This window comes from Tachypleus tridentatus, chromosome 6 (genome assembly GCF_004210375.1).
Source record: "Tachypleus tridentatus isolate NWPU-2018 chromosome 6, ASM421037v1, whole genome shotgun sequence".
Lineage (NCBI taxonomy): Eukaryota > Metazoa > Arthropoda > Merostomata > Xiphosura > Limulidae > Tachypleus > Tachypleus tridentatus.
Genome location: NC_134830.1, coordinates 64,778,362 through 64,805,125, shown reverse-complemented (window position 1 = coordinate 64,805,125; position 26,764 = coordinate 64,778,362). Strand labels below are relative to the sequence as shown.

The 26,764-nt window shown below is 33.7% G+C and overlaps 1 protein-coding gene across 10 annotated transcripts in view; it reads left to right on the top strand.

Annotated features, from left to right (window-relative positions):
• The first annotated feature begins 489 nt into the window (after positions 1 to 489).
• LOC143252697 (uncharacterized) overlaps positions 490 to 26,764 on the top strand; it is a 119,866-nt gene continuing 93,591 nt past the window's right edge. For 7 of the 10 annotated variants that reach the window (XM_076505241.1, XM_076505244.1, XM_076505243.1 and 4 more), the window contains exons 1-2: positions 490 to 1,171; positions 23,411 to 23,562. In XM_076505241.1, coding sequence (XP_076361356.1) covers positions 1,073 to 1,171; positions 23,411 to 23,562 — 251 coding nt within the window. In that variant the 5' untranslated portion in view covers positions 490 to 1,072. Of the gene's footprint in view, positions 1,172 to 14,769; positions 15,086 to 23,410; positions 23,563 to 26,764 lie in introns of those variants that run through there. The other 3 variants (XM_076505246.1, XM_076505245.1, XM_076505247.1) reach the window with 2 other exon arrangements.

Below are 26,764 nucleotides of genomic sequence, written 5' to 3'. Positions count from 1 at the left end.
TAGTTAAAACATTTTACTTTCTGAACAGATAACGTCTCACTAGGATTTCACTAACTAGTCATTCACATCTTTAATTCCTTAAAGAATTGCGCTTATCAACTTATAAAAGTTCAGTAATTTTCATTTTTAAACAGAATAATTCCTTTTAAGACCTTCATATATTAACCATTTTGTTACCTTTCCAACAAACTGCATTCGTATAGGATTTCATTTACTAATCATTCGACATTTTATTTCCCCAGAAGGCTGTCTCATCTCGTTATCTGCCAGACATTTTGGCGTACTTAACGAAAATTTGAGATTTTAAAATAATTTAAATTTGCCCCTTAGAGCAACTTGGTTCTTATAAAACTTTACAAGCTAGAGAAAATCTTTGAAATATCAAATTATTATAAAAACATTGTACTGATAGTTTTATTACTTGTCAACAGATGGCATTAAATACCCAGTATATGATATACATCTTTTTAAAATTTTAAAAACAAGACTAATCATGATTGAATTTCATAATTTGGTAAATAGTCGAAATACTCACGGATTTTGACTTATTCAACTTATCCAGCTAAATTATATTTAATCAAATAGATATGAAATTTTCCTGCAATAAAAGAGTGAAAAATAAGATATACACGTTACTCGTCTCGTACTGAGTCTAGATGTTAACTGGCTAGGAATGAAGAAGACTACTTATTTTACGTTGCTGTAAGTAGGCCTCTCAATGCTCGGAGATTGTCAAGTTAACCATCCGGAACGTTTAAATGTAATAGCGTGCGTCATCCGACGAAGACGAAAATTAAAAGGAGCATGTTATATAAATGTCATTATTTCAACATTAGAGAACCCTGAAACAGTTAGATTTTGAGCTGTTATCTGATGTTGTGAATGGGTGTAAACACTTGGCCTTAAATGACGACTTTTCGAGCTTCTAATTTTAAAGCAGAAAGTCTAAACTTCGGTTCTAGATTACAAGCCCAGAAATTTGTTACCAGCTATTTAATTATTTCACTTAAATTCGATTTGTCTTAAATTTTTCTTTAAAACTAATGTGAACGGATTATCCGAAGTTTCGAAAATGAAAAGCTACTTCCATGTTAGGCTTGCCGGAGGATCGCCCTGGGGATTTCGTATTCAAGGAGGACGGCAGGCACGTCAGCCCATACGGATTTCTAGCGTAAGTTAAAGTTAAATGAGTTTTCTATCCAGTTTATTTTGTAAAAGTAAATAAATAAATAAATTGTTATAATGTCACATTAATCATGAAACAGATTTTAAAATATCTATCAGAAACAAAATTAAATAACTTTCAATTATGTTACTAATACCACCAATAGTAGCACATGGCGACAGTTGTTAGAGTATTTGTATCATATGGCAGTAACTGTTAAAAGTTGTTTCAGTTTATATCTGTATTTTTCAAGACTATACGTATCCTCAAGCCACATCATAATTTTGCGTGCTTTTCGACTGGAATCGGAGTTTAATATGAATGGTAGAATGACAGCAGAAAAAGTGAAATTCTGAAACGTGTGTGTACAGTAACAAAGTTTAGTTCTTGAACGTTTCAGGATACACATATTCCATCTTTAGTAAGTAATACTAAACAGCATACCTTATTAGGTACAAATATTTATAAAGATTTAACATTTTATAAAAAGATGAAGTAAATTAAAAGACAAATAAACAACAAACAATAAGATAATGCAATAATTTTCACAAAATTATACAAGTATTTGGAAGATACGTAATTGTAGAAAAGTTTTGTTATTATTTAAAGTGAAGAGTTCATTTATAATAGATAAATTTCATTTAATTTAAACTTCATTATTGAATAATCCAAATGAGATGACTTTGAAATTCATAATCAAGACGGGATGGTTGTTGTATTCCATGTGTGTGTGAATTATGGAATCTGGTCTGTTTGATGGTTGCTTACCAGGTCTGCTTGACATTCACATAAGCTCATAGGCTCGCAGGTACAATTAGCGTATAGTTTTGCCAATGTAATTGGGTAATGAGTTCAAATTTTGTGTTACCTAAGACATATTTTTTTCAAAATCAGAACGAACTAGTCTACTATCAAATTATGAACAATCTATTTTATTATTACTATTACAATCGACTGTTGGTTGTTTGTTTTTATCGGCTTTGCGTAATTTTTATAAAACAGTAAATTGTTCACTTTATTCAGTAATGTTGATCCTGTCTATATGAGCTGGGACTAACAGTAAAAGAACAACAACATAGATTTAAATTATTATTATTTTTTACATAAAATTTTTACAGCTTGTTCATTTACTCTTTGTCCCCTGGTGAGATTGGGTTTCGACAATACACAGCAGTACTGCGAAACCTAAAACATAATTGGGAAGTTTCCTGATGATTGGTACATTTTTATCACTGAAAACAATATCAGATTTCTCTGTTTAATCGAGCTGGGTTTGGCCCATTCATTAGCGTGACAAGCTGCCCGTCTGAATGCTAAAGGTTCATCTCCGATACGATATTAAAAACGCTCCACACTTTTAGCTATGAGAATGTTATAATCATGACAGTCAATCTCATTTATACATTACGAAGAGCAACGTAGGTAAATGGTGTTACTGACTGGTTGTCCTCCCTCAGATCAAAAATTTTAAATGATGGATGGTCATGACTGAGGCTTGGGCGTCACTGATCTAATCGTTAAAGTCACATGTTGTTCGAGTTGAAAATACCATTGTTTATACTTTGCTACAGGTTCTATATTTCCCTATAAATCAGCTAACAAACAAATGTAGCTGTAACGTTGTGTATTTTCTGTAATAAAAATATATCTCTTGACGTAAGAGAGTTTGTTTTTGTTAAATTTCGCGCAAACAAGTTTGAGGGCTATCTGCGCTAGCCATCCCTAAACTGAAAGTGATATATTAGTGTATGTATGTTTTGAATTCTGCGCAAAGCTACAAGAGGGCTATCTGCGCTAGCCATCCCTAATTTAGCATTGTAAGATTAGAAGGAAGAGAGTTAGTCATCATCACCTACCGCCCACTATTGAGCTACTCATTTACCAACGAATAGCGGGACTGACCGTCACATTATAACACCCCCACGGCTGAAAGGTCAAGTATGTTTGGAGTGACAGAGGGTCGAATCCGCGATCTTCAAAATATGAGTCGAGCGCCTTAACCACCTGGTCATGCCAGACTTGTGGCAGATTATAGAGAAAGCACGTGGTTAACACCAACCACAGCCAACTCTTGAACTACTCTTTACCAACTGATCAGGTGCATTGATAATTGCATTATAACGTCTCCACCGCTAAAAGAGCGAGCTTTTTGGTGATGGGATTCGAATCCGCGAACCACAGATTGTGAGTCGAACGCCCAAATAAGAGAAAGACAAAGTAATTATTTTCAGTGTTGGAAGTTTAAACCTTTTGTCTTAATAATAAAACTACTTCGTCTCCTATATATTTAATGAAAAAATTTCAAAACGTAATATTCATGACTTGCTGAATACATGCTTCATACACATAGGTATAACTTAATACTCGTATAGCATTAGTGGTTTTCCATTCTTTTTTTATCTTAAGGGTAACAGTAAACGTGAATAATACCACAAGAGTAAACATATATATCGCGATGAATTGTAAGCTACAGTATTGTACTTTTGTTATATTTAATTATCATTTTATAATTCCTGTAGCATCTTCAGCGTTGCCTGAGAAATGATTTTCTATCTTTACATAGAGATATAACAGTAACAATACAAGGTTCTTTTTGTATGGAGAACGCAATACTTTTATCAAACAATGTATCTCAAGACGGGAGTTTCGGCATGGCCAGGTGGATAAGGCACTCAACCTGTAATCTGAGGATGGCGGGTTCGAATCCCCGTCACACTAAACATGCTCGCCCCAGCCGTAGGGGCGTTACAATGTTACGGTCAGTCCTACTATTTGTTGGTAAAAGATTAGCCCAAGAGTTGGCGGTGGGTTATGATGTCTAGCTGTCTTCCCTCTAGTCTTACACTGCAAAATTAAGGAAGGCTAGCGCAAATAGCCCTTAGGTAGCTTTGCGCGAAATTTAAATCAAACCAATCTCAAGACGGCTGGTATGGGTATTAAAACTTTTATTAAAATAAAGAAGAGAACAACGGTTAACCTGAAGATGACCTAAGAAGGACAAAACGTTGTTCTCTATATTAATTGTCATTTGATTGTTTTATGTTTGAAACTCGCTCCTTTTATGTAATTTTTATTTGTTAAATCTGAAACTTCTGTAAAAGTTCAGCAGTGAAATGAATATCAGTATAGCTCTGAGCGCATTGATGAAACACAAGGTAAGTAATGTACAAGTAACAATACAGTTATACAAGAACTACCACATAGTGAAAAATGTACAATGAACAATGTAGGTAACCAAAACGTAACACAGCGCAATGAAGTACCAAAAAGCAACACAGTTATCCAAAAGCAGCAAGGTAAAGTTACAAGTACGTTTACTGTTATCCAAACAGTAAGATAACAACTCTATCCAGCTTTTCTGACAGTTACTCCACTTGTATAGTTTTCTATTTCCTCTAATTCTTTTGATTATTTTTTTCTGTAAAATAGTGGACAACTACGAAATACTGATAACCAAATAGTGGACAACAACAAAATACTGATGATAAAACAGTGAACAATAACAAAATACTGATAATAAAGCAATGAACAACTACGAAATATTGACAGCAAAAAGGCGGACAACTACGAAACACTGATTAATAAAACAGTGGACAGCTCTGAAATAACTGATAAAACAAAAATTGAAACTGCAAGATACTGATAACAAATCAATCAACAACTACAAGATACTGATAACAAAACATTTGACAACTGCAAAATACTGATAATAAAACAGTCGACAACTACAAAATACCGATAAGAAAACAATAAACAACTCCGAAGTACTGAGAAAAGCAATGAAAACTATAAGATACTTGCAATAAAACAGTGGACAACTATTAAATATTGATAAAAGTTCAACTTATGAAATGTCACTTATAAAAAGTGATATTGGCTTTGGCGACAATTTCAATGTGAACTAAATCCTACAGTTTTACATCACTTTTATATCGGTGGATAAAGCCAATATAGGTAAACCTATGTATTTATCAATATTATTAAACTTTGTTTCCATTTCTCATACTTTAATGGCGTATTCTATTATATGCTTCCACATATTTGTTTGAGGCACAGAGTCCTGTGTCCTCACGTATATTTGTTTCTCCTCAAGATAATTGTATACTCCATTTTACGAAAACTGTTTTTTTTTGCAACGTCTATATTTTTCGACATTGATATACAAAACGTTATTATTTAAACATCTACGTGCCAATGATTTTTTTAATTCCTGCATCTTATATTCCTTAGTTTAAACTCTAACATTCTATACACAAGGCCCGGCATGGCCAAGTGTGTTAAGGCGTTCGACTCGTCATCCGAGGGTCGCGGGTTCGATTCCCGGTCAAACCAAACATGCTCTTCCTTTTAGCCGTGGAGGCGTTATAATGTGACGGTCAATCCCACTATTCGTTGGAAAAAGAGTAGCCCAAGAGTTTTCGGTGGGTGGTGATGACTAGATGCCTTCCCTCTCGTCCACACCCCTAAATTAGGGACGGCTAGCGCAGATAGCCCTCGAGTAGCGTTGCGCGAAATTCAACACAAACAAACAAATCTATACATAAATAAATTTCTAAATCTGGTTCAAAATCTAGTAGAGGTGTATTTGAACATACGAACTATATAATATTCGTCCTCTTAAAGACATATTTAGCTTGCAGTGACTTAATGCACTGTACTAATTTTTTGTGTAATTACAGTAATTTTGCTTTATTTAAATAATCTTTTACATACAGATGTAAAGTTGTGGGATTGTATCTTGAAAATAACTAATAAGATTAACAGCAAATATATCTGACAATTACTGATTTGTGTCAAGCAGCGAAAACTCATTTATTTGATTTCAATATCGCAGCATTTTGTTCTCGTGGTATTCAGCACTCAAGAACTACTTGAAAAACATGGTATGTCTGTAGCTTACCTAAATAAATGGGAAATTACATAATTATCAAGTGGTGTTGACTATGGTCTGATTTAAACTTTCTGATGTATTAATTCATACACAACACTATTGCTAGAAGCCACTTGACAGTGATCCTTGAAATAAATCGTTTAAATGATGATTTCCTGCTCTCCTGATGAAGATTCTCGTTGGCATTGGCTCAAGCTTTTAATACGTGTACGTGTACGAACTTATAGGACAGACTGACAAGCACACTTAGTTAAAGAAAACATATAACTTAAAGTCTGAGTTAAATAAAATATCGCGACCTGAAATAAGTGCCTTTCTCTTTTAATGTATTTTTATTTTATAGGTAATTAGGGGGATGGAAGTTTCGCCTATGATACTTGTATCAAAGGGTCTGTTAACTGAAAACAAACTTCAGAATGCCACTTGTTTAGATATTAGCATGTTTTATACTGCAAAAAAAAAATAATTTTGTAGTATAAAGAGGGAATTATCATTTATTGAGCTGGTAGAAAGATTTTCAAATTTCTAAAATTAAAGATTGGCATTTGTAGAATATAAGCATTGAATTATATCTCTTTCTTATCAAAATTAGAAAAAAATATTCAATATATTAACTACTAGTGAGAAATCTTTATGTAATTATCAGAGGAGAATCTAGAATACTTGTGTATTTTATACTGTTGATAAAATACACAGAATACTGCTGTTCTTTGCTCTTTGTTATATTAAAATAACACATGTAATCGTTTTTCCTTAGCTTATCAATCCTCAGAAATCGTTTGTTTTGTTGGGTTTTTTTAAATTTCGCGCGAAGCTAATTTAGCAGTGTAAGTCTAGAGGGAAGGCAGTTAGTCATCACTACCCACCGCCAACTCTTGGGCTACTCTTTTATCAGCGAATAGTGGGATTGACCGTCACATAATAATGCCCCCACGGCTGAAAGGGCGAGCATGTTTGGTGCGATGGGATTCGAACCCGCAACCCTCAGATTGCGAGTCGAGTGTCTTAACCACCTAACAATGTCAGGCCCCAATCCTCAGAGAAACCAGAGAAAAGTTACGTAAGCTTCGAAATTGTTAAACAAAGATCTGTGTTTTTCTGGAAATGTTTTATGTCTTACTGATGTTGCACGACATTAGAGTAGATGTTAAACATTTTACAAGATTAAATAAACACGAAAAAATAAAACGTACATGCATGTACTTGTTTGTGCGCTGATGAAACAAAACTGCTATTATATGGAATAAATAATGTGTAATAAGAGAGACATTACGCTATCCAACTCACTACGTTTATGTGGTATTACTGAGTTATACTCACTTATACTCTCATATATTATATGAGATGAATAATTTGTAATAAGAGATACATTACACTGTCCAGTTCATTATGTTTATGTGGTATTAGTTTGCATTTTTTAAATATTACACTCAACAGAATAGTCACTGAAAAGGTCACAAAATTGGTCGAAATAGATTTATTTGTAAAACATACCAAATCTTTGTTTATATTTCATTTGTTATTTTCTTTGATCCACATGTTTTCCTTTTGAACTCTTTTTCACGTCTTGGACAAGGTGTGGCATAATATTTAGCATGCCTGACTGTAGATGTATGGTCTTTCCTAGTTGCAAAAAAAAAAAAAAAGTGTGTTTCTCATTTCACGCCAGTTGGTATGTTATACATAAATGTGTTTCTCATCTTACGCCGCTTAGTATGTTATATATCACACAGTTCGAGTAGAGTAGCCTAAAAACTGGCAGTGTGTGCTGTTTTATAGCTGTCTTTTTCTGGTTTATAACTACAAAACTAGTAACAGCTTTCTCAGATAACTCTTTTGTAGTTTTGCATGAAACTCTAAAACAAATCGGCTCAGCATGGCCATGAGGTTAAGGCACTCAACTTGCAATATGCAGGTTGGAATCTCCTTCCCAGCGGCCATGCTCGCCCTTTCAGCCGTGGGGGCGTTATAACGCGACGTTTAATTCCACCGTTCGTTTGTAAAAGAATAGCCCAAAAGTTGACGGTGCGTGATAATAGCTAACTGCCTTCTCTCTAGTCTTACACTGCTAAATTATGGACGGCTAGTGCAGATAGTTCTCGTATAACTTTGCGCGAAATGCGTAACAAACGAAACCTCAAACTAACCAAAGTTTATATTATTAAATTATTCTGCTTATATAAAAAACACTTAATACATCTTAGTCATATCCCTATCTGCTTATGTGACAAATGATTAAATGATCTGAAATATTCGATTTAGAATGAAGCAAAAAATGGCAAACAGAACTAGAACGAGATCGTGTTAATTACCCATTACGTAATATTTTCGTAATTAAAAAATCATAAAAGTGACAAAGGGTTAACTCGAGTTTGATATAAAGTTAAAATACTATTTTTTTCTTATGTTTAACATCTTTCTTTGTCTCATGTGTGTGAATAAGCTAGTTACTTCTTTAAATTGCGGTCCGATCGTGGTCCAGTGGTTAGACTGAGGTTTGCATCCCATTACTACTTCCAAAAACCGTGTACTGAACTGTGGGATGATGGGTACGTTATAAGCGAAACGGCCATATCCCACAATTTCAGAAGAATAGCCATAACTTGTCGGAAAGTGGTGTTGACAAATTGTCTTTTGTCTGATTCTTCAAAATCGGAAACGGTTAGCTCTTAGTAAAATAGTTTTGCTCGTATTTTTTAACCCTTTCCGTATTTTTCCTGCGGTTATAAATTAATTTAGGCTCAAAACCTTAAAGATATTGTATAAATTTAGCGTTTTTAAAAGCCTAATGTTATTTCTTCGATTTGCTGCCACCTTGAATAGGTGAAACTGCAGACCACAGCAGATGGTACCACCAGTCAAAGAAGGCATTAATTAGGCCCTACATCATAGATTCTTTTCTCAATTTCATCTGTGTTGAAACAGAAAATAAGTATTTAATACACATATATAAAAAGTATGTTTGTTGTTTTTATTATTTTGTTGTTTAGTGATCCTTACAGACCAGTTTACTCTGGATGTTTTTATAGTGTTTAACGTGTGATATGTACACTGGTGTTAAATGTTTGTTTGCTTTAAAGTCCTCACGAAATGTCACAGAAAGGGCTCTCTGCATGTGACCATCCATAATTTCGACCTGATTTGAAATTATATACAAATAGTTTGTTTGTTTGTTTTTGAACTTCGCGTAAAGCTACAGAGGGCTCTCTGCGCTAGCCACCCCTAATTTAGCAGTGTAAGACTTAGAGGTAAGACAGCTAGTCATCATCACCCATCCCCAACTCTTAGGATACTCTTTTACCAACGAATAGTGGGATTGACCGTACATTATAACGCCCCCACGGCTGAAAGGGTGAGCATATTTGGTGCGACGGGGATTCGAACCTGCGACCCTGAGATTACGAGTCAAACGCCTTAACCGGGCCATACAAATAGTAAATAGCACCTACCACCAACTCTTAAACTACTCTTCTTTTTTCTTGACAGAATAGCGAAATTTGACAATCATTCTTAATGTGTATTTCAAAGCGAGGAGTCCTTTTTTTTTAACAGGACAAAAACCATGAATCATTAAACTCAAACCCAGGTTTGCTAATTTTAGGACACTCGCGTTGCAGCGTTTAATGTAACAAGTTGACACAATAAATTCACTCTTAGCAACTTTTACTAAATTTGAAAAATGCAAGAAATTTATTTTCATATATATTTTGTTAAAAACTTGTTCGTTTGAAGTTAAGCACAAAGCTACACCGTGGGCTATCTGTGCGCTGCCTACCATGTATATTGAAACCTGGTTTCTAGCGTTGGAAGTCCGCTGTGCTACTGAGGGTTTTTGTTACAAAAATAATAATAACTATTATTTTAATAAATATAATAGTAGTATTAATATTTTAGTTGTTTTTCTCGTTTCGCCTGTGAAACAAATATGGAATACTCTAACGAATTTATTTTGAGCATTCAATGTGTAAAATTGAGTATGGTACATGCAAACCTTGACTTAGATCGCGTATTACCAAGTATAAAAATACAAAAAGTATGCAAGAATGGAAAGTACTCACTGATAATATTAAAATTTATTAAAATATATATTAAAACACGCCATATAAATATGGTAATTTTTTCGTTTTTTTACTGTTAACGGTTTTTCTTTCTTGTGAGCATCGGGTCATTTCATTGTGTTAAAAGTAGTATTAAAAGAAGGTAGTTCTTCAACAATACATATAAATAATATGATGTATTGTTAAAATTTCTTGAAGTTCAAATAAATTCTGGATTCTATTATCTGCTTTGTAACAATGAATATTATGATTTGTCTGTTTGACTTTTAATTTAGAGAATGCCGCAGATTGTGTTGTTGTTTTTCAATTGACCTTTTTTGTATGAGGTCATTGAAAATAAGTGTCTTGATTCTATACATCACGTTAAGAATGAATTTTAGGGCTTTGTAACTTGTTCATCAAGCCATGAAACTAGCAAGCACTGTAAAAAAATGGTAATTAACCAAGACGAGAACAAATATACAATACATACTATTGTCTTATTAGTAATTGTTCCAGGTGACAGCTTTGAGGTGATAAACATCTTGATGTCAGGGGTCACATTCTCAGAGAACTCAACCCTGTATCATCGATTTCACATACAACTTCATCATTCCTGCTTGCCTATAAGACTTCTATTCAAACTAAAAATAATAATAACTTGACACAACCTTTTTGTTTTCAATTTCTTCTTTTTTTTTTTTTAATTTTGTGCAAAGCTACACGATAACTATCTCCGCTAGCCATATCTAATTTAGCAGTGTAGGACTATATGGAAGGCAGCTAGTCATCACTACCCACTGCCAACTCTTGGGCTACTCTTTTATCAACGATCAGTGAGATTGACCGTCACATTACAATGCCCTCACAGCTGAAAGGGCGAGCATGTTTGGTGTGACAGAGATCCGAACCCGCGACCCTCGGATTACGAGTCGAGTGTCTTAACCACCTGGCCATGCCGAGCCTTTTCTTTTGGTCTTTTATAACAAAATATCTTATTACTAAATAAATTATCTCAGTGAGTAAAATAAAAAAGTTACAAAGTCCCACATGGCTCCTTTTTTATCTGTATTCACGAAGAGTGTATAACAATGTACTCTTTGTTTCGCTATTCACCAGTCCAATAGAAACATTGAAGGTTTTGATACGTTGCCTGTATATTTCTTTTAATTTGAAAGTATGCAAAATATTAGGCACGTAGCTCTTTTATAGATAGTTAATATAAAGTATTTGTTTCCAATAAGCCTGGTAAATGTTTTTGTAGGATTTGTATTAAAATACACCTTAACTTTGACTTCAAGCAGTTGACGTGAAATATAAAGATAACTGCAGATATACAATAATAATTAGTGCAAGCATATACTGATTTTTACTTTATTCGCACGAACTGTTTGAACCAAAATTTTAAATTTCCGAATAGGATCTCTACACGTGTTCATGACAGTATGATACAGCTTAGAGTTACTCTATAGCTATCAAAAGAAGTGAAACTTTTTAAACATAATTTGTTTTAGAAATTGCAATATTTTTTCACGTATTAAATTATTTTTCAAAATTAAACTCTACCTAATTCTTTCATTTTAGTTGGGAATATTTATTAAAATAAATCTTTTGATTCTTCCTTGAAAACTATTAAAATATTTTAATACAAACTTGGAAAATGCGCTTTTGAGCTATAAGTTAATGCAAAGATTATGAAAAAAAGAATACTTTCAAACATGATGTTTGTGCTGATACGTCTTCTTGTTGTAAAATATTGACATACAGCCATGTGAAAAAGTTAGAACACCCTATGAAAGCCTGTGTATTTTTGTAACATTTTTGGATATATAGATATTTAATCTCAATTTTAGCAATACTGAGAGATTATAGAAATATAACTAAACAATTAAAACTGAAGAAAAGACTTTTCAAGATCTTCTGTAAATGTAATTCTACAAAAGTGCGTATTCTAACTGAGTAAAAAGTTAGGACACCCCCCCATTTATTCCCACTTAAAATGGCTCAACTCACACACAGGTGTATTACACCAGGTGCACATGATTAGAAGATCGTTACTCAGCATTTTGAATGAAGCTTGCCCTATTTAAACCTCAGACATTTAGTGTGGTGTGCTCCTGACTGTTGAAGTGAGAGTGAGCACCATGGTGAGAGCAAAAGAGCTGTCTGAGGCTTTCAGAAGGAAAATTGTAGCAGTCTGGTAAGGGATTTAAAAAGATTCCAAAATACTTTGAGATCAGCCATTCCACTGTCATCACGGGACCTACAGCAGGCTCTGGCTACTGTTGATGTGAAAGTGCATGCTTCTACAATCAGAAAGTGACTGCACAAGTGTAACTTGCATGGTGTGCAAGGAGAAAACCTTTGCTCTCTAAGAGAAACATCAAGGTCAGACTAAAGTTTGCCAGAGAGAATCTAGACAAAGACCGGGACTTTTGGAATAATGTTCTTTGGACAGATGAGTTCAAAATTGAATTATTTGGACACCAGAACAGAGGACATGTTTGGCGTAAACTAGATACAGCATTCCAGAAAAAGAACCTCATACCAACTGTAAAGCATGGAGGTGAAAGTGTCATAGTTTGGGGCTGCTTTTCTGCAGCAGGACCTGGACAGCTTACAATAATAGAATCCACCATGAATTCTACTGTGTATCAGAGAGTGCTCGAGATTCATGTGAGACCATCTGTACGAAAATTAAAACTGAAGCGGAACTGGACCCTGCAACACGACAATGACCCAACACATACCAGTAAATCAATCAAGGACTGGCTGAAAATTAAGAAATGGAGAGTCCTGGAATGGCCGAGTCAAAGCCCAGATCTTAATCTCATTGAGATGCTGTGAGGTGACTTGAAACAGGCTGTAAATGCAAGAAACCCGTCAAACATCTCACAGCTGAAAGAATTCTGCATTGAGAAGTGGGGCAAACTTTCTTCAGACCGATGTCAGAGACTGGTAGATGGCTGCAAGAAGCGTCTCACTGCAGGTATTTCAGCCAAAGGGGGTAACACTAGCTATTAGGGGGTAGGGTGTCCTAACTTTTTCCTCAGTTAGAATATGCATTTTTGTAGAATTACATTTATAGAAGATCTTGAAAAGTCTTTTCTTCAGTTTTAATTGTTTAGTTATATTCCTATAATCTCTCAGTATTGTTGAAATTTAGATTAAATATCTATATATTCAAAAATGTTACATAAATACACAGGCTTTCATAGAGTGTCCTAACTTTTCACATGACTGTAAATGAGTTTCGTATTAACCAGCTTATATGCTCTGTGCTACAACTTAAACTCAACTCTAAATATAAGAACGTCGTATTTTCATTATTTTGTTTATTTTTAGCCTTATTTTAAATAAAATAAATTGTGTTTAATATATATATAATTCTAAAATGATAAATAGGTTGATACTATAATTTTCTTAGTTTTGCGAAACCTTATATACAACATATTTATTTATTAGAACATAAAGACTCTTGTAATTTTTTTATACCCATAACTGTAACTATTTACATTACATAATTCCCTTGCCAGCTGTTTACACTCATTATATACCCAACATTTACATATCATAAAAATAATTCAGTACTGAAATTCTAATCCAACTGTTTTATTTTACAAAACGACCCCTGTCGCTCAGAAAGAATCTTGAGAGCTTATAATACTCAAATATTAATAATAGTACGATCCATGGTTTAGGTATAGTAATAGATAGCCCGTTCTGTAACACTCTGCTCACCAAGTCATGAAAAGTGGGGGTAAACAATACTTATTTAGAACAAAATAGGTTTCAGAAACACCAGTACTGAGCCTAATAAAGTGAAATAATAGAATTTTCTTTTTAATTACGATCATCTGATCTTTCTGACAGCTGCAAAATTATTGCACTAAGATCTGTAAACTATTTAGTAATAGTAATAGATAGCCCGTTCTGCAACACTCTGCTCACCAAGTCATGAAAAGTGGGGGTAAACAATACTTATTTAGAACAAAATAGGTTTCAGAAACACCAGTACTGAGCCTAATAAAGTGAAATAATAGAATTTTCTTTTTAATTACGATCATCTGATCTTTCTGACAGCTGCAAAATTATTGCACTAAGATCTGTAAACTATTTAGTAATAGTAATAGATAGCCCGTTCTGCAACACTCTGCTCACCAAGTCATGAAAAGTGGGGGTAAACAATACTTATTTAGAACAAAATAGGTTTCAGAAACACTAGTACTGAGCCTAATAAAGTGAAATAATAGGATTTTCTTAGAAAATACCAATTTTCTTTTTAATTACGACCATCTGATCTTTCTGACAGCTGCAAAATTATTGCACTAAGATCTGTAAACTATTTGGAAAGAAGCTTTTCTCTATTTTATAAAACAAACTGATAATTCTTATAAGCGATTGAAAATATATGTATTTAAGTATCTTCAATAAATCACTTTAAGTTTTCAACTGTTTTTTACATTTTAATAAAAAAAGTAAGTTTTTAAGCTGTTTTCTATATTCTAAATTATCCTAAGTTTGTAAGCTACATGAATTTAATTAGGACGGCTACGGTATTAAAACTGTTTCATGGACAACAGCAAATAACTGTCTTCTTCAATAAACTTTCTTCAAGTTGACCCAATATATAACCTCAGCTATTTAACGTAGTCGACAACGAACTATCTTTAGAAGTCGTAACTCACGAAGAAGAAGGAAATCTTAGTAGTTTCTTCAGCCCAAAGTAGTTCCACAGCGTTTGTGGAACGATTGGTAGAGTTATCAGAACCGTTATATTTGTCTAGCAAAACACTTCGGAAGGATGCTTTAACAACTTATATAAAACGTTGATGTTTCATTTGATGCTATCTGTAACATGCTTCACTTATTCGGATGCGGGAAGTGATTCCGTCAGAGCGAGGAAGAATCTGAAAAATCTTCAACTCCAGCTTCCAAAAGCGTAATCATCCTTTCGAGAGAGCTTCTAAAACTTGTCAAAGAAGTTGATGGGTAAGAGAGTTGTCTTTGTGATTGCAAACTCTTTTAGATTGTATACAAAATCTATATTAAGCAAAAATTAAGGCCTGAATATTAATATTTTGAAAGTGGGCTATGTAAGTGGTGTGTTTTATGTATTATATATTACAGAACCTAAAACTGAGAAAATCATTGTACCTTAGTTTTTATCTTTTAACGTTACGAACTTCAGGTGATACTTTCTGAAATCAATTGTCACATTCGAGTGTTTAATGATGATGTATCTGTATATGTTCAAATGTTTAATAATGATGTATCTGTATGTGTTCAAGTGTTTAATAATGATGTATCTGTATGTGTTCAAGTGTTTGATGATGATATATCTCTATATGTTACACATTACATGTATCATAATTAAACGGTTGGTCCACTGTATAATATCGAATAATAAATTAGATGCAACGTTATAATATTATTCACACACTAAAATTAATTTAGGTTTCTGTGGCGGGAATTATAAATGGTTAAAAAACTCTACACGTTAAACCATATTCAAGGTACTTCACATATGATTTCTTGAAAACGTGGTGCGCATATTTTATTAAGGCAGAAAAATAGATGTTTTGAGCTCAAATCAAATGAAATACTTTGTTATTTAGAGATCGAAGAGACAAGTGTTTTTCTTGGTGTTATGAAAGCAGTTTGTTTTGCATGTGTTTCATGATGTGTAATTTATGATAAAAATAGTTAATGAAGATTTTACACTTGACACATTACAACAAAACCTTCTCCAACACATTTCACTTAGATCGTTGAGAGTTTTCATTCTCTCTATAACTATTGATAACTAAAATTAAGTAAATGACTTTTACTTCTCAATATTTTCGTTTTGCTTGTTTTTGCACAAAAGCTACACGAGAACTATTCGCTCCTAAGTTAGTTGTGTAAAACAAGGAAGAAGGTAATTTAATCATCACTACCCACCGCCAATTTTTAGGCTAATCTTTCACTATCGATAGTCACATTATAACTACCCCAAAGGTGGGAAGGCAATTATATGTGGTGTGACGGGATTCGAACGCATGATCTTCAGATTAAGAGTCGAGCGCCATAACCACATGGTTATGCCGAGCCTTGTTTATTGTAACATTAATTACTAGTTAAATATTAGTTTATTACAAGTTATAGAATTGTTTACTGTGAAAGCTCTGCTTCGTAATAAAGTATATATATATATATATATATATATATTGATGATGGCGCGCTAGTTACTATACCGACTGCTGTGGTCGTTCTTCTAGTGTGAAGATATGTTTAGAAGTGTGTGCTACTTAAGCCTAAGTTTAGCTCAGCTCTTGTCGTTCCCATTTGGAAACCACAGTATAACTCTGGCCATTACTTCTACTTGTTATGTGATATTAAAGTAAACCTAGAAGTCCTTAAGCCTTCAATGACAGATAATACTATTTTTGACTCTAAGTATGTTGTAGAGTTGAATGTCAGTACGAGAGCGATTATACAGATGAACGTTGCAAAAGGTTTTGATAAAGATTTATCCCATTCTTGCTCTTTAGAAACGTTGTTTTAAAAGTTCAACAATGTCATAATAAATATAATTGGAAAAGATTACTCAGAATGTCCTATATGACACTTTTTTGAGTGACTTGTTGGCGTATTTAAACAAACTTTATAAAGGGTCATTAATTTTAAACAGATGCTTTTAACACAATGTATACTGTGTTATATATCAGAAGATAGTATAGATGCATGTCTCTTTAAAGAACAGCCCCAACATGGCCAGGTGGTTAAAGCTCGACTCGTAATCTGAGGGTCGCGGGTTCGAATCCTCGTCGCACTAAACATAGCTCGCCCTTTCAGCCATGGAGAGTTCTAATATGACGGTCAATCCCATTATTTGTTAGTAAAAAAGTAGCCCAATTGTTGGCGACATGAGGTGGTGACTAGCTACCTTCCCTCTAGTCTTACACTGCTAAATTTGGGATGGCTAGCGCAAATAGCCCTCGTGTAGCTTTGCGCGAAATTAAAAAAAATCTTTACAGAAGGGAACTCTCTGTATTTTATTTCATTTTCTGGATGCCTAAACAGTTGCTTGTCCTTTCTAGTTAATAATTATGTTTCTATACCCCGAAAATCCTTCCACAAACAAGAATGAACCAGCACAAAAGTGAAACGCGGTAATCGAGTTACTCTCGTACCTATTCGATTAGTAAATTTGGAGACATTTTCCGCCATGCACGACTCTTATTTTGGCCCGCGCGATATTTTTTCGATTGCCTTTAAGAAAAAGATACAAAATCGTATTTCACATTATATTTCGACCTTTACAATCATCAAACATTTATATCCTATTTATTATTCTGCCCTTCACTATTATTTGGAACACAAAAGTATACAGATTCGCGAAAATACTTTTGTTTCCAGAAAAATAGTAAAAATGATGGAAAAACAACCTTGATTCGTTTCGTTTACATGTTTGAAACGTTGAAGAAATCTCAGATTTGTGATTTTTACATTTGGTATCAGTTTTTATTGAAATTTAATAAACTGAAAGACATCTTGAGGCATTTCTTTATGCTCCCAGTCGACATCGTTTAACGTTCTTTGCATGAAGTAACACATTTTAACATGTAGATCTGTAAACTCAGTTATTCCAAGAAAGTCTCTTCAGCAGTTTAATTTGTTTGTTACAGCTGAGTGTTTTTTTTTTATCGATATCTACATTATATCATTTCTTATTTCTCCTCACTCGATTTATCTAATTCAATAAAACAGTTTTGTTAATTGGTATGCAATAAATAATTTGTATTAGGTCATTAAATACTAGATTGAATGACAAACAGGGTGGATATATAACGCATGGAACAACTTGTATTTCTTAATGGGTGTCAACGATATACTTATAAACAGCACCTACATAAAGTAGTAATAGTACACGTATTTATTGGATACGGTCAAAGGCCACAAATAAAGCCAAATATCTGAAGACAGATAAATATGCAGGGTAATCAAGATGCCAAGATCCTGTTACCTTTGACAAACCGCCAAAGTTCTCTCGTAATCACGTTTCCGGTTAACTAGTCCATTGTCAGTTTCGGTGCGTTCCATCTCCCATCCGCTTCACGATGACATTTGTTTGCAAAAGTAACTTTTGCATGTGTTGCGTGACCTGATAATTAGAAAGTACATTCAATATGCGTGGCGTTAGGTATGATTTTGAAACGTTTCGACGATAAGACATTCACATTACCACGATTCCCTATACACTTACTGTAACATACCATATAATATTACGGTAGAAAATAGTATTCGTATGCGTATGCAGTAAAATGTTTCTATTGTTATGCAAAAAAAATTAATAATAAAGGTTAACTGTTTATTTATTATTTCTTTTTTCAAAGCAAGCTTCAAGACCAGTTTAACTAAATTAAAGCTTATTTTAGCGTAAGATTTAATTGAAAAACTTAACCACTAGAAGTAAAAATAGAAATAATATTACAACAGAATCTGATAATACAATATTTTTGTCAGTAAATCTTATTAACTTACCAGTTTGATACCGTAGTTTTAAGTGAATTTTGTAAATTGTGTGTGTTTTCTTACAGCAAAACCACATCAGGCTATCTGCTGAGCCCACCGAGGGGAATCGAACCCCTGATTTTAGCGTTGTAAATCCAGAGACTTATCGCTGTACTAGCGGGGGGCGTTTTGTAAATTACTATAAGACGTACCTTCAAAGAATTCAATGATAATTTTCTCAAAAATAGTGATGAATAAATAAAACATAAAATGTGCAACCATTTCACTTTCTTGGATCATGGCTTGTATGCAACACGATTGTGTAGTGGGTAGTTTAAACCGTCTTTTGTCATTTCACCTGTTCTTTCAGTAACGACAATTGCCTTGTATTCGTTCTGAGCAAAAGAAATTGAATACAATGCATTCTTGGCAAAACATTTCGATGCATTAGGCACATCAAACGTATTAGTGCGCTCTGCTTCGGTAATAGCCTCTTGATTATTTTGCTGTAGATGCCACCGTTCCTTGTCATTTAACTGGGTGCAAGGAAATGCTGCTTCGGAAGTAAGCACATTTGTGGCCATTGTCATTTCTATAAGAAGTGTCAAAAGAGAAATATTCAATTCAAATCCATTTATTCTACATGACACAACAAAATCATGCACGTATATAATACCTAGACGAAAAATATAGATATATAAACCGAACGACAACAAACATATATTCAAACAAGTCTCTCTTTTTACATAAAGACGCATGTGTTTTCATACTCCTATCTTCGAAAGATTTCTTTCTATCTGTCGACAAAAGAACTCGGGCTTTTTGTTCTTAATACGTTTTTTCTCCAAATTAACTATTAAAAGCATACAAAAACTGATGGATTGATGCGAAAAATTTTAGGAATTTCAAAAAAAACTCCTCTAATGTATTCTTAAAAAAAAAGTTACTCTACGATCAACCATTCAGGATATACAGAACGTGACAGCCACACATTTAGTTATATATATATTTATATATTCTTTGGACCTCATTTGGAAAGTGCATTACCATTTGCAAAATTTTCTGTTACAGATGAAGTTAGTATCAGAATGAAACTCGGTATATGGAAATAGTTATAAATGCTTAATCTAAGTATTATATGAAGAATAATCTATTAACTTATCTATAGCTCCACACATCTGAAGTTTTTGGCTTTTTTTATTTGTATAACTTGTATGCCGAAGAATCGTAATTTGGAAACTTTGCTAAAAAAGCCGTAGGCCATGTTAAAACGTCGTGAACTAGCTTTACACCTCTTAGATATATATTGCCAAAAATAGCCCAGGAAAGTAGACCATGATTACATTCCACGTGAATGAGGCGAAAGTGTACCGTGTGCAAAATGAAACAGGCGTTGGCTCACGTTATATAACGAAAGAAATTATTCTAAAAACAAAGATACAGTCATATATATATATGTATATACGTGTATGTAAAAACATTTTGTCAACAGTTAATTAAATATTAACATCAAAAGGAAGAACTGCAATAAAAACAGCAAAAACCAAACCTATGATGAAAAATATTTTAATTATTTAAACATAAACAAATACAACAAAAACGCTGACAAGGCATATCTTATATCCCACATTATAGACTGTTCCCTGATGACGTTTTTAATATATGCAGCATCATATTTTGATTATTTTTCCTTGACACGTGAGACTAGTAGAAAACAGATTACGTTAGGAGAGCAAGGTGTGGGTGACTAAGTCCAGAACGTTCAACATGTATATCACCATTGACTGCCCACAGATAGTTGTGGAATATGAGAGAAAAGAAAAACAGTTAAGGTCTTACCATGGGATGGAGGCCCGGCATGGTCAGGTGGGTTAAGGCGTTGGACTCGTAATCTGAGGGTCGCGGGTTCGAATCCCGGTGACACCAAACATGCTTGCTCTTTCAGTCGAAGGGGCGTTATTATGTAACGGTCAATCCCACTATTCATTGGTAAAAGAATAACCGAAAATTTGGCGGTGAGTGGTGATGACTAGCTGTCTTCCCTCTAGTCTTACACTGCTAAATTAGGAACGACTAGCGCAGATAGCCCACGAGTAGCTTTGCGCGAAATTCTAAAAAACAAATAAACCATAGGATGGGGGGTAAGTAAATTAACCTTACCTCCTGACGTTGGTATTGCAGTTCTCATTAAAGTGGTAAAAGCCGAAATTAATAAGTTGGCATTGGTAATACAGTATAAAAATTATACCACTATAAAAGTATATAAATCCAACCAAGTTTAGATTCACCAACTTTAACTGTAGTAAAGTATTACATCTTGTTTTATTATTTCTGAAACTCACTTGTAACTTGTTTTGTTTGTTTGTTTTTTCGTTCAGTTGTTAATTGGTTTTTATTGCAAAATATTGCTAAAAGAGTAAACCAAATCTGACCTTTTAGAACAAATATAATTGTGTTTTCAATTCGCACCAGCACGTCTGCAATTCATTGCTAAAATTGCACAATAAGTAAAAACCAGACAGAAACAGGGACGCTGTATTATTTCCTTTTAAAATGGTTTTTCCATCAAACTGGAACAAAAAGAAGCGTTATCACCAAACCGTTACAGACGGAGAAACAGATTTGTTTCTTGGAGGTGGGGGTATACCGACGTTTGTGGGCACATTATATATTATGTTAACAAAGGGGCATTTAGCTACCGGATAGAAGTTTGAGGGGGCACGTGCTCCCACCCCAACGGTTTCGCTGCGTGTAAGACAGGAAAGTTATTATAGCTTTGATGAATCAGAAGTTAAAACTAACACGTAGCAAAACGTCAATGGTTTGGATGTTATTGTCAGTCGACATTGGGTGTCACTATCACGTAAGAGTTAAAAATAAGAAATCACGAGGAAGGCTGTAGAGTTGTTTTTGGACAAAACATTAAAGCCGTTAATCTCACATAACTCTAAACTACCAGCAGCCAGTCTGTCATTCATTCAAAAATGAAGCCCTACATCCTATTTTTAACTATTGTAAACATACTCGCATAGGTAATAACAATATGAAATATATCAATTTCTTTTTTTTCATCCGAGGCATAGCGGCTTATTGAGATACTATGAGTGTTTATTTATGTAATTCAATTACAAACGTTTGACTTATAGCTTCGTCATATCTTAACCGCTTTGAGATCTTGTTATAGTTTTGAACTTGGGAGGTCAGTCCCTTTCGATTGATATTTGACCATGTCCAAGGTCTCATAAATAAATTTACTCTATTTTTCCATAGACCCGACATGGCCAGGTGGTTAGGGTGGTTGACTTGTAACCTGGGAGTGGCGAGTTCGAATCCTCGACACATCATACATACTCGCCCTTTCAGCCATGCGAGCGTTATAATGTCCAGTCAATCCCACTATTCGTTAGTAGAAAAATATTTCAAGAGTTGGCGATGTGTGGTGATGACAAGCTGCCTTCCCTCTAGTCGTACGATGCTAAATTAGGGACGACTAACGCAGTTAGCCATCGTGTAGCTTTGCGCGAAATTCCAAAAACAAGCAATCTAATCCTGCCTAAAAAAAGTTGAAGTGCCACGACTATTGAACATTCCCTCTTGTTTATGTATGTGTGTATATATATATATTTATAACTTCATTACTACCAGGTAGGGCCTTAAAGGACTTTTCTTACTTAGTTTAGAGAAGAAGCTGGCATATCTCGACCCAAATCGCTTTTTTTGATCGATTTAGGCTTAAAAAATAATGCTCAGAATATCATTCTGAGTGTTTACTTAATATTTGACAAATTGAGTCCTGTTATTTGTCTAGAAATTTAAAAAGTTTATTGGGTTATACTACTTTTAAAGCTCCTTTCTACGTCCCTGGATAACAAGTTTCTTACTTGCACAATATCCACGGATGTCTGAAAACTTTATTCAAGTCACATTTAAACAGACCGTAGAAGCCAGATGTAACTATTCAAAATAAATATCGTTAAATTATGTTGATTTTTCGTTGCAATGATTTTGTAGGATAAGCAATAACCCTGAATCATTGAAAATTCTGCAGAAGTAATGAAAATTACTGCTTGCAACACCTTTGAGTAGAAAGTTTTTTATTTGTGTGATTTCTACGAATACATCAACTTCTGTCTGTGTCAGAACCAAACAGCTCTCATGGGTGGATGTAATTATCCGAAATAGTTTGTTTTGAAAAGCTTTAAAGTCTGGTGGTTAGGGCGCGATCAACTTGCCACCTGGGTAAGTCGTCGGTCCAAATCCCCTTCACACCAAACATGTTCAACCTTTTAGCTGTAGGGGCGTTATAACGTATGAGTCAATCCCATTATTCATTGGTAAAGAGTAGCTCAAGAGTGAGCGATGGTTGGTGTTGACTATCTGTCTTCACATTAGTCTATCATTACTAAATTAGGAAAGGCCAGTCCAGATAGTCATCTGGTAGCTTTAGGCAAAATTAAAAACAAACCAGAAGTTTTAAGCTGATTCTTCGTTTCATTGGTTTAGCAAGATAAGACTTATCTTTTGATCGTTACAAATTCTGTGGTTGAAACAAAGATTCAGGAAAACCTTGAAGTAATGAATTGCAATATGTAACATGTTAACTATAACTTAATTTAGATATTATAAACACCATTAAAAGTTAAAAACCAGTAAATCACTTGCTATAAAATTATATTGCTTATGAAGGGAATCATAATGCTAAAGCCACAATGTTATTTAAATATAACACTAACGTTTTAAAAGTACTTTCTATTTTAATTAGTTGTAAACATGTTATTGACGTTTGAGAAACTATATAACTGTTTCGTTAATAATCTGTAGTTGACAAGAGAAGGCAAAGCTGCATTGCGAGGAATCAGAGAAGGAGATGTCTTAGATGCTATTAATGGACGATCCATTGTCTCTCTGACTCAAGCTGAGGCACACCAATTAATACAAACCACTGGAGACACCTTAAACTTAACGTTACGAAGGTAAGACCAAAATTAGGCCTAAATGATATATGTTTATAACAGTAATTTACTTCAAAACTTGATTGTGCCACCTATTAAAAAACCATTCTTTACATTGCTAGCTGGATGTTAAGAGTATTTTATAACTAATAAGCATTCACTACAACAAGCCTAAAGCAACAGTAGCAATGAAAAGACTTGTGATGAATGTACGTTAACTTTTTAATAGCTTAAAAACCTTTCAAAATTTTATTTGCTTGTTGTTAAGCACAAACCTGTACAATGAGCTATCTGTGTTTCTCCAATAACGGGTATCAAAATTTGAATTTTAGCATTATAAAGTTTCAAACATACCATTGAATCACTGAGGACTGCTCTGAAAGATTAAAACATTTACAATATCCTGTTTTTTCATTTGTTTGTTGTTGTGTTGTTGTTTTTTTGTGGGGGTGAATATTAATATAAAATGATCAAAATATAAACCATCAGCAATAAAACAGTTAAAAACCTAAATAAACTTAAATATTTAGGAAAGCTGCTATTAAACTACGCTTTCCTCAATTTTGCTATAATTGTGACGTGCAACAAAAAATAATTTCTAGGCGGTAAAATCTCTTGTTTTTGGAAAAACCGTCACCTGTACAAATTTACATATAATAAGGGTTAACTGCCCTTATATGAACAGTGTATCAAGTCTGCTTGCTACTGTTCTTGGAACTATATAGTGATTCATTATAAAGAAATTTTTATATTTAAAATGACAATTTCTAAGAGATCTAACTATTACCAAAAGCACGCTGAGGACAACAAGACTTTGTAAAATGTCAAAAAATTAGGATTTTTATATGTTTTGGAGAAAAATTGCTCATTAGAATAAGCAGATTTTTAAACATTAACATTTTAGATAGGGCACTTTCTTTTAGTTACCATACACTTTCGTAATCTTCGATCGTACTCATTTTTATAATCATGGTTACACACCACTGTCTGACAACACATTTTCTGGGAATCAACTTCCAAGATCATATTTAAATAGAACTAAAAGAAAACTCCATTGAGTTTCATCAGGAGACTTGAAAGGTATGTTGTTTGATGGGATTGACATATTTATCGTGAAAACTGCAACTGTTTTCAAGGCATAGCTGGGAACTTGTTAAACTTCATCAACTTCAAATCCTTGTTTATTATTTTGTTAACAGTAACAGAAGATATTCATTCTCAGCCTTTATTGCAACTTTTTTTGGGGGACTGAATGATTCTCTTTCGTAACCAATCTTTGAGAACAATAGCATTGCTCCTAAATGACTTGGTATATGGTTTCAGGGTCCATCGTGGGGTACAAAATGCTTTGACGTGCGAGGTTTCCACTTTCTTGGAAAAACTGAAGGTTCATTTATTCACAGTTTTGCTTCGACTCTACGTTATTCAATTGCTGTGTGAATGAATATTTTTCTTCGTAAAGAAAAGTCACACAATATCATGTCATAAGCTATGATAACACTGCACTGTCGAATGATCAGAAATTTACTGTGATTCATGCTAAATAAATGCTACACATTGACGTATAACATGCTATTGTATTAGAATATGCAGACTGTTTTTATTTCGGGCTATTAACTATTTGTATAAATGACAGATCAGACTGTTTAGGAGTTTGATAACCAAACGGAAATTTTCAGATACTTCTTACTGTAAGATATTGTGTTTATATTTTATATCAAAACAATTAAACTAACCCTTCAGAACATGATATAATATATCATTATTATAATTATTCTAAGTCCTTTCGGATGTATTAATATTTTAGCTATAATTTCTCAATCTTTAGATAAACTTCAATTACAGAAATATCTTAACACAAGTTGAAAAATAAATAAATGTGGAGATCATGAAAACTGTTTTAATTATTACATTATGAAGCTATGAGCCAGAAACAAATCTACGTTATATTTGAATAAGGTAAGTTAAGAAGAACAATTCAAATCCCAGTCGCACCAAACATGCTCGCCCTTTCAACCGTATGGGTGTTATAATGCAATGGTCAATCCCACTATTCGTTGGAAAAAGAGTAGTCCAAGAGTTGACTGCCTTTCCTCTAGTCTTAAACTGCTCAATTAGGGACGGCTAGAGCAGACAGCCCTCGTGTAGCTTTGCGCGAAATTCAAAAACAAAACAAAACAAAAACAACGGTATCATTTTCACGCTCCAAGATTTTCATCTCCAATTAAAAATGAAATTTAATCGTTGCGAATAACGTGTATTCAGGGCACTCTATACCAAGTTTGGTGACACATTCCTCTATCGAGCAGTATGGCCTTGACTGTGATTTTGAGCATCAACCTATTTTTGGGGGGAACATACATACACACTTTCTTTTTCCAGAAAATGTGAAAGCCATTCCAAATTCTAAGGCTGGAGATAGTACTCTTACAGATGTGAATTATTGTGCAAACAGAGTAACAAACAACAAAGGGCTGTAAGCCAAAACTTTTTTTCCGTTCTACAATTGTTATACGTTTATATTTGAAAACGTTTTTGTTTTTGTGATCTCTGTCGAGACATTGGGTATAGAGTGTATTGTTTTATATTGGTTAGAGAAGATTTCGTGCTAGATAATGTAGATGTTGAAATATATATTACCCGCTTTACAACAATGTAACTTTTGTTCTTTCATTTTTGTAAAGTTACAGTCTGTATAGTTTCGTTAAGAGGGTGATATATGAGCCTGTTTGTTAGAAATATTGTGAAGTCTGAGTATTGCCAGAACACAAAACCTCTTTCAGGAATAGCAGAAGGGGTTTTGTAAGTTTAATGATAATAATTACTAAATTGAAAAAAAAACACAATATTTTATTCCAATGAAAAAGAATAATGAAATGAGTTATGTCTTTCTTTTTAGTCCAGCTATTTTTATAGGATCGAACTCTAATGTAAAAAGGTTTTAATCAGAGAAAAATAATCCCTAACTTACAGCTAAAATAAAACAATCTTTTGATTTTAAAGAGCTATTTGACGGCAAAAAAGAAAAATAATATTTTGCAATGGTTTGTCATATAACATAAGCCGGTGGATGTTTGAATTTGATTTAGGTATGGAAAAATAAATACATAATGAAAAATAAAGTTTGTTTTTGAATTTCACGCAAAGCTATCTGCGCTAGATGTCCCTAATTTATTAGGATAAGACTAGAGGGAAGGCAACTTGTCATCATCACTCACCGCCA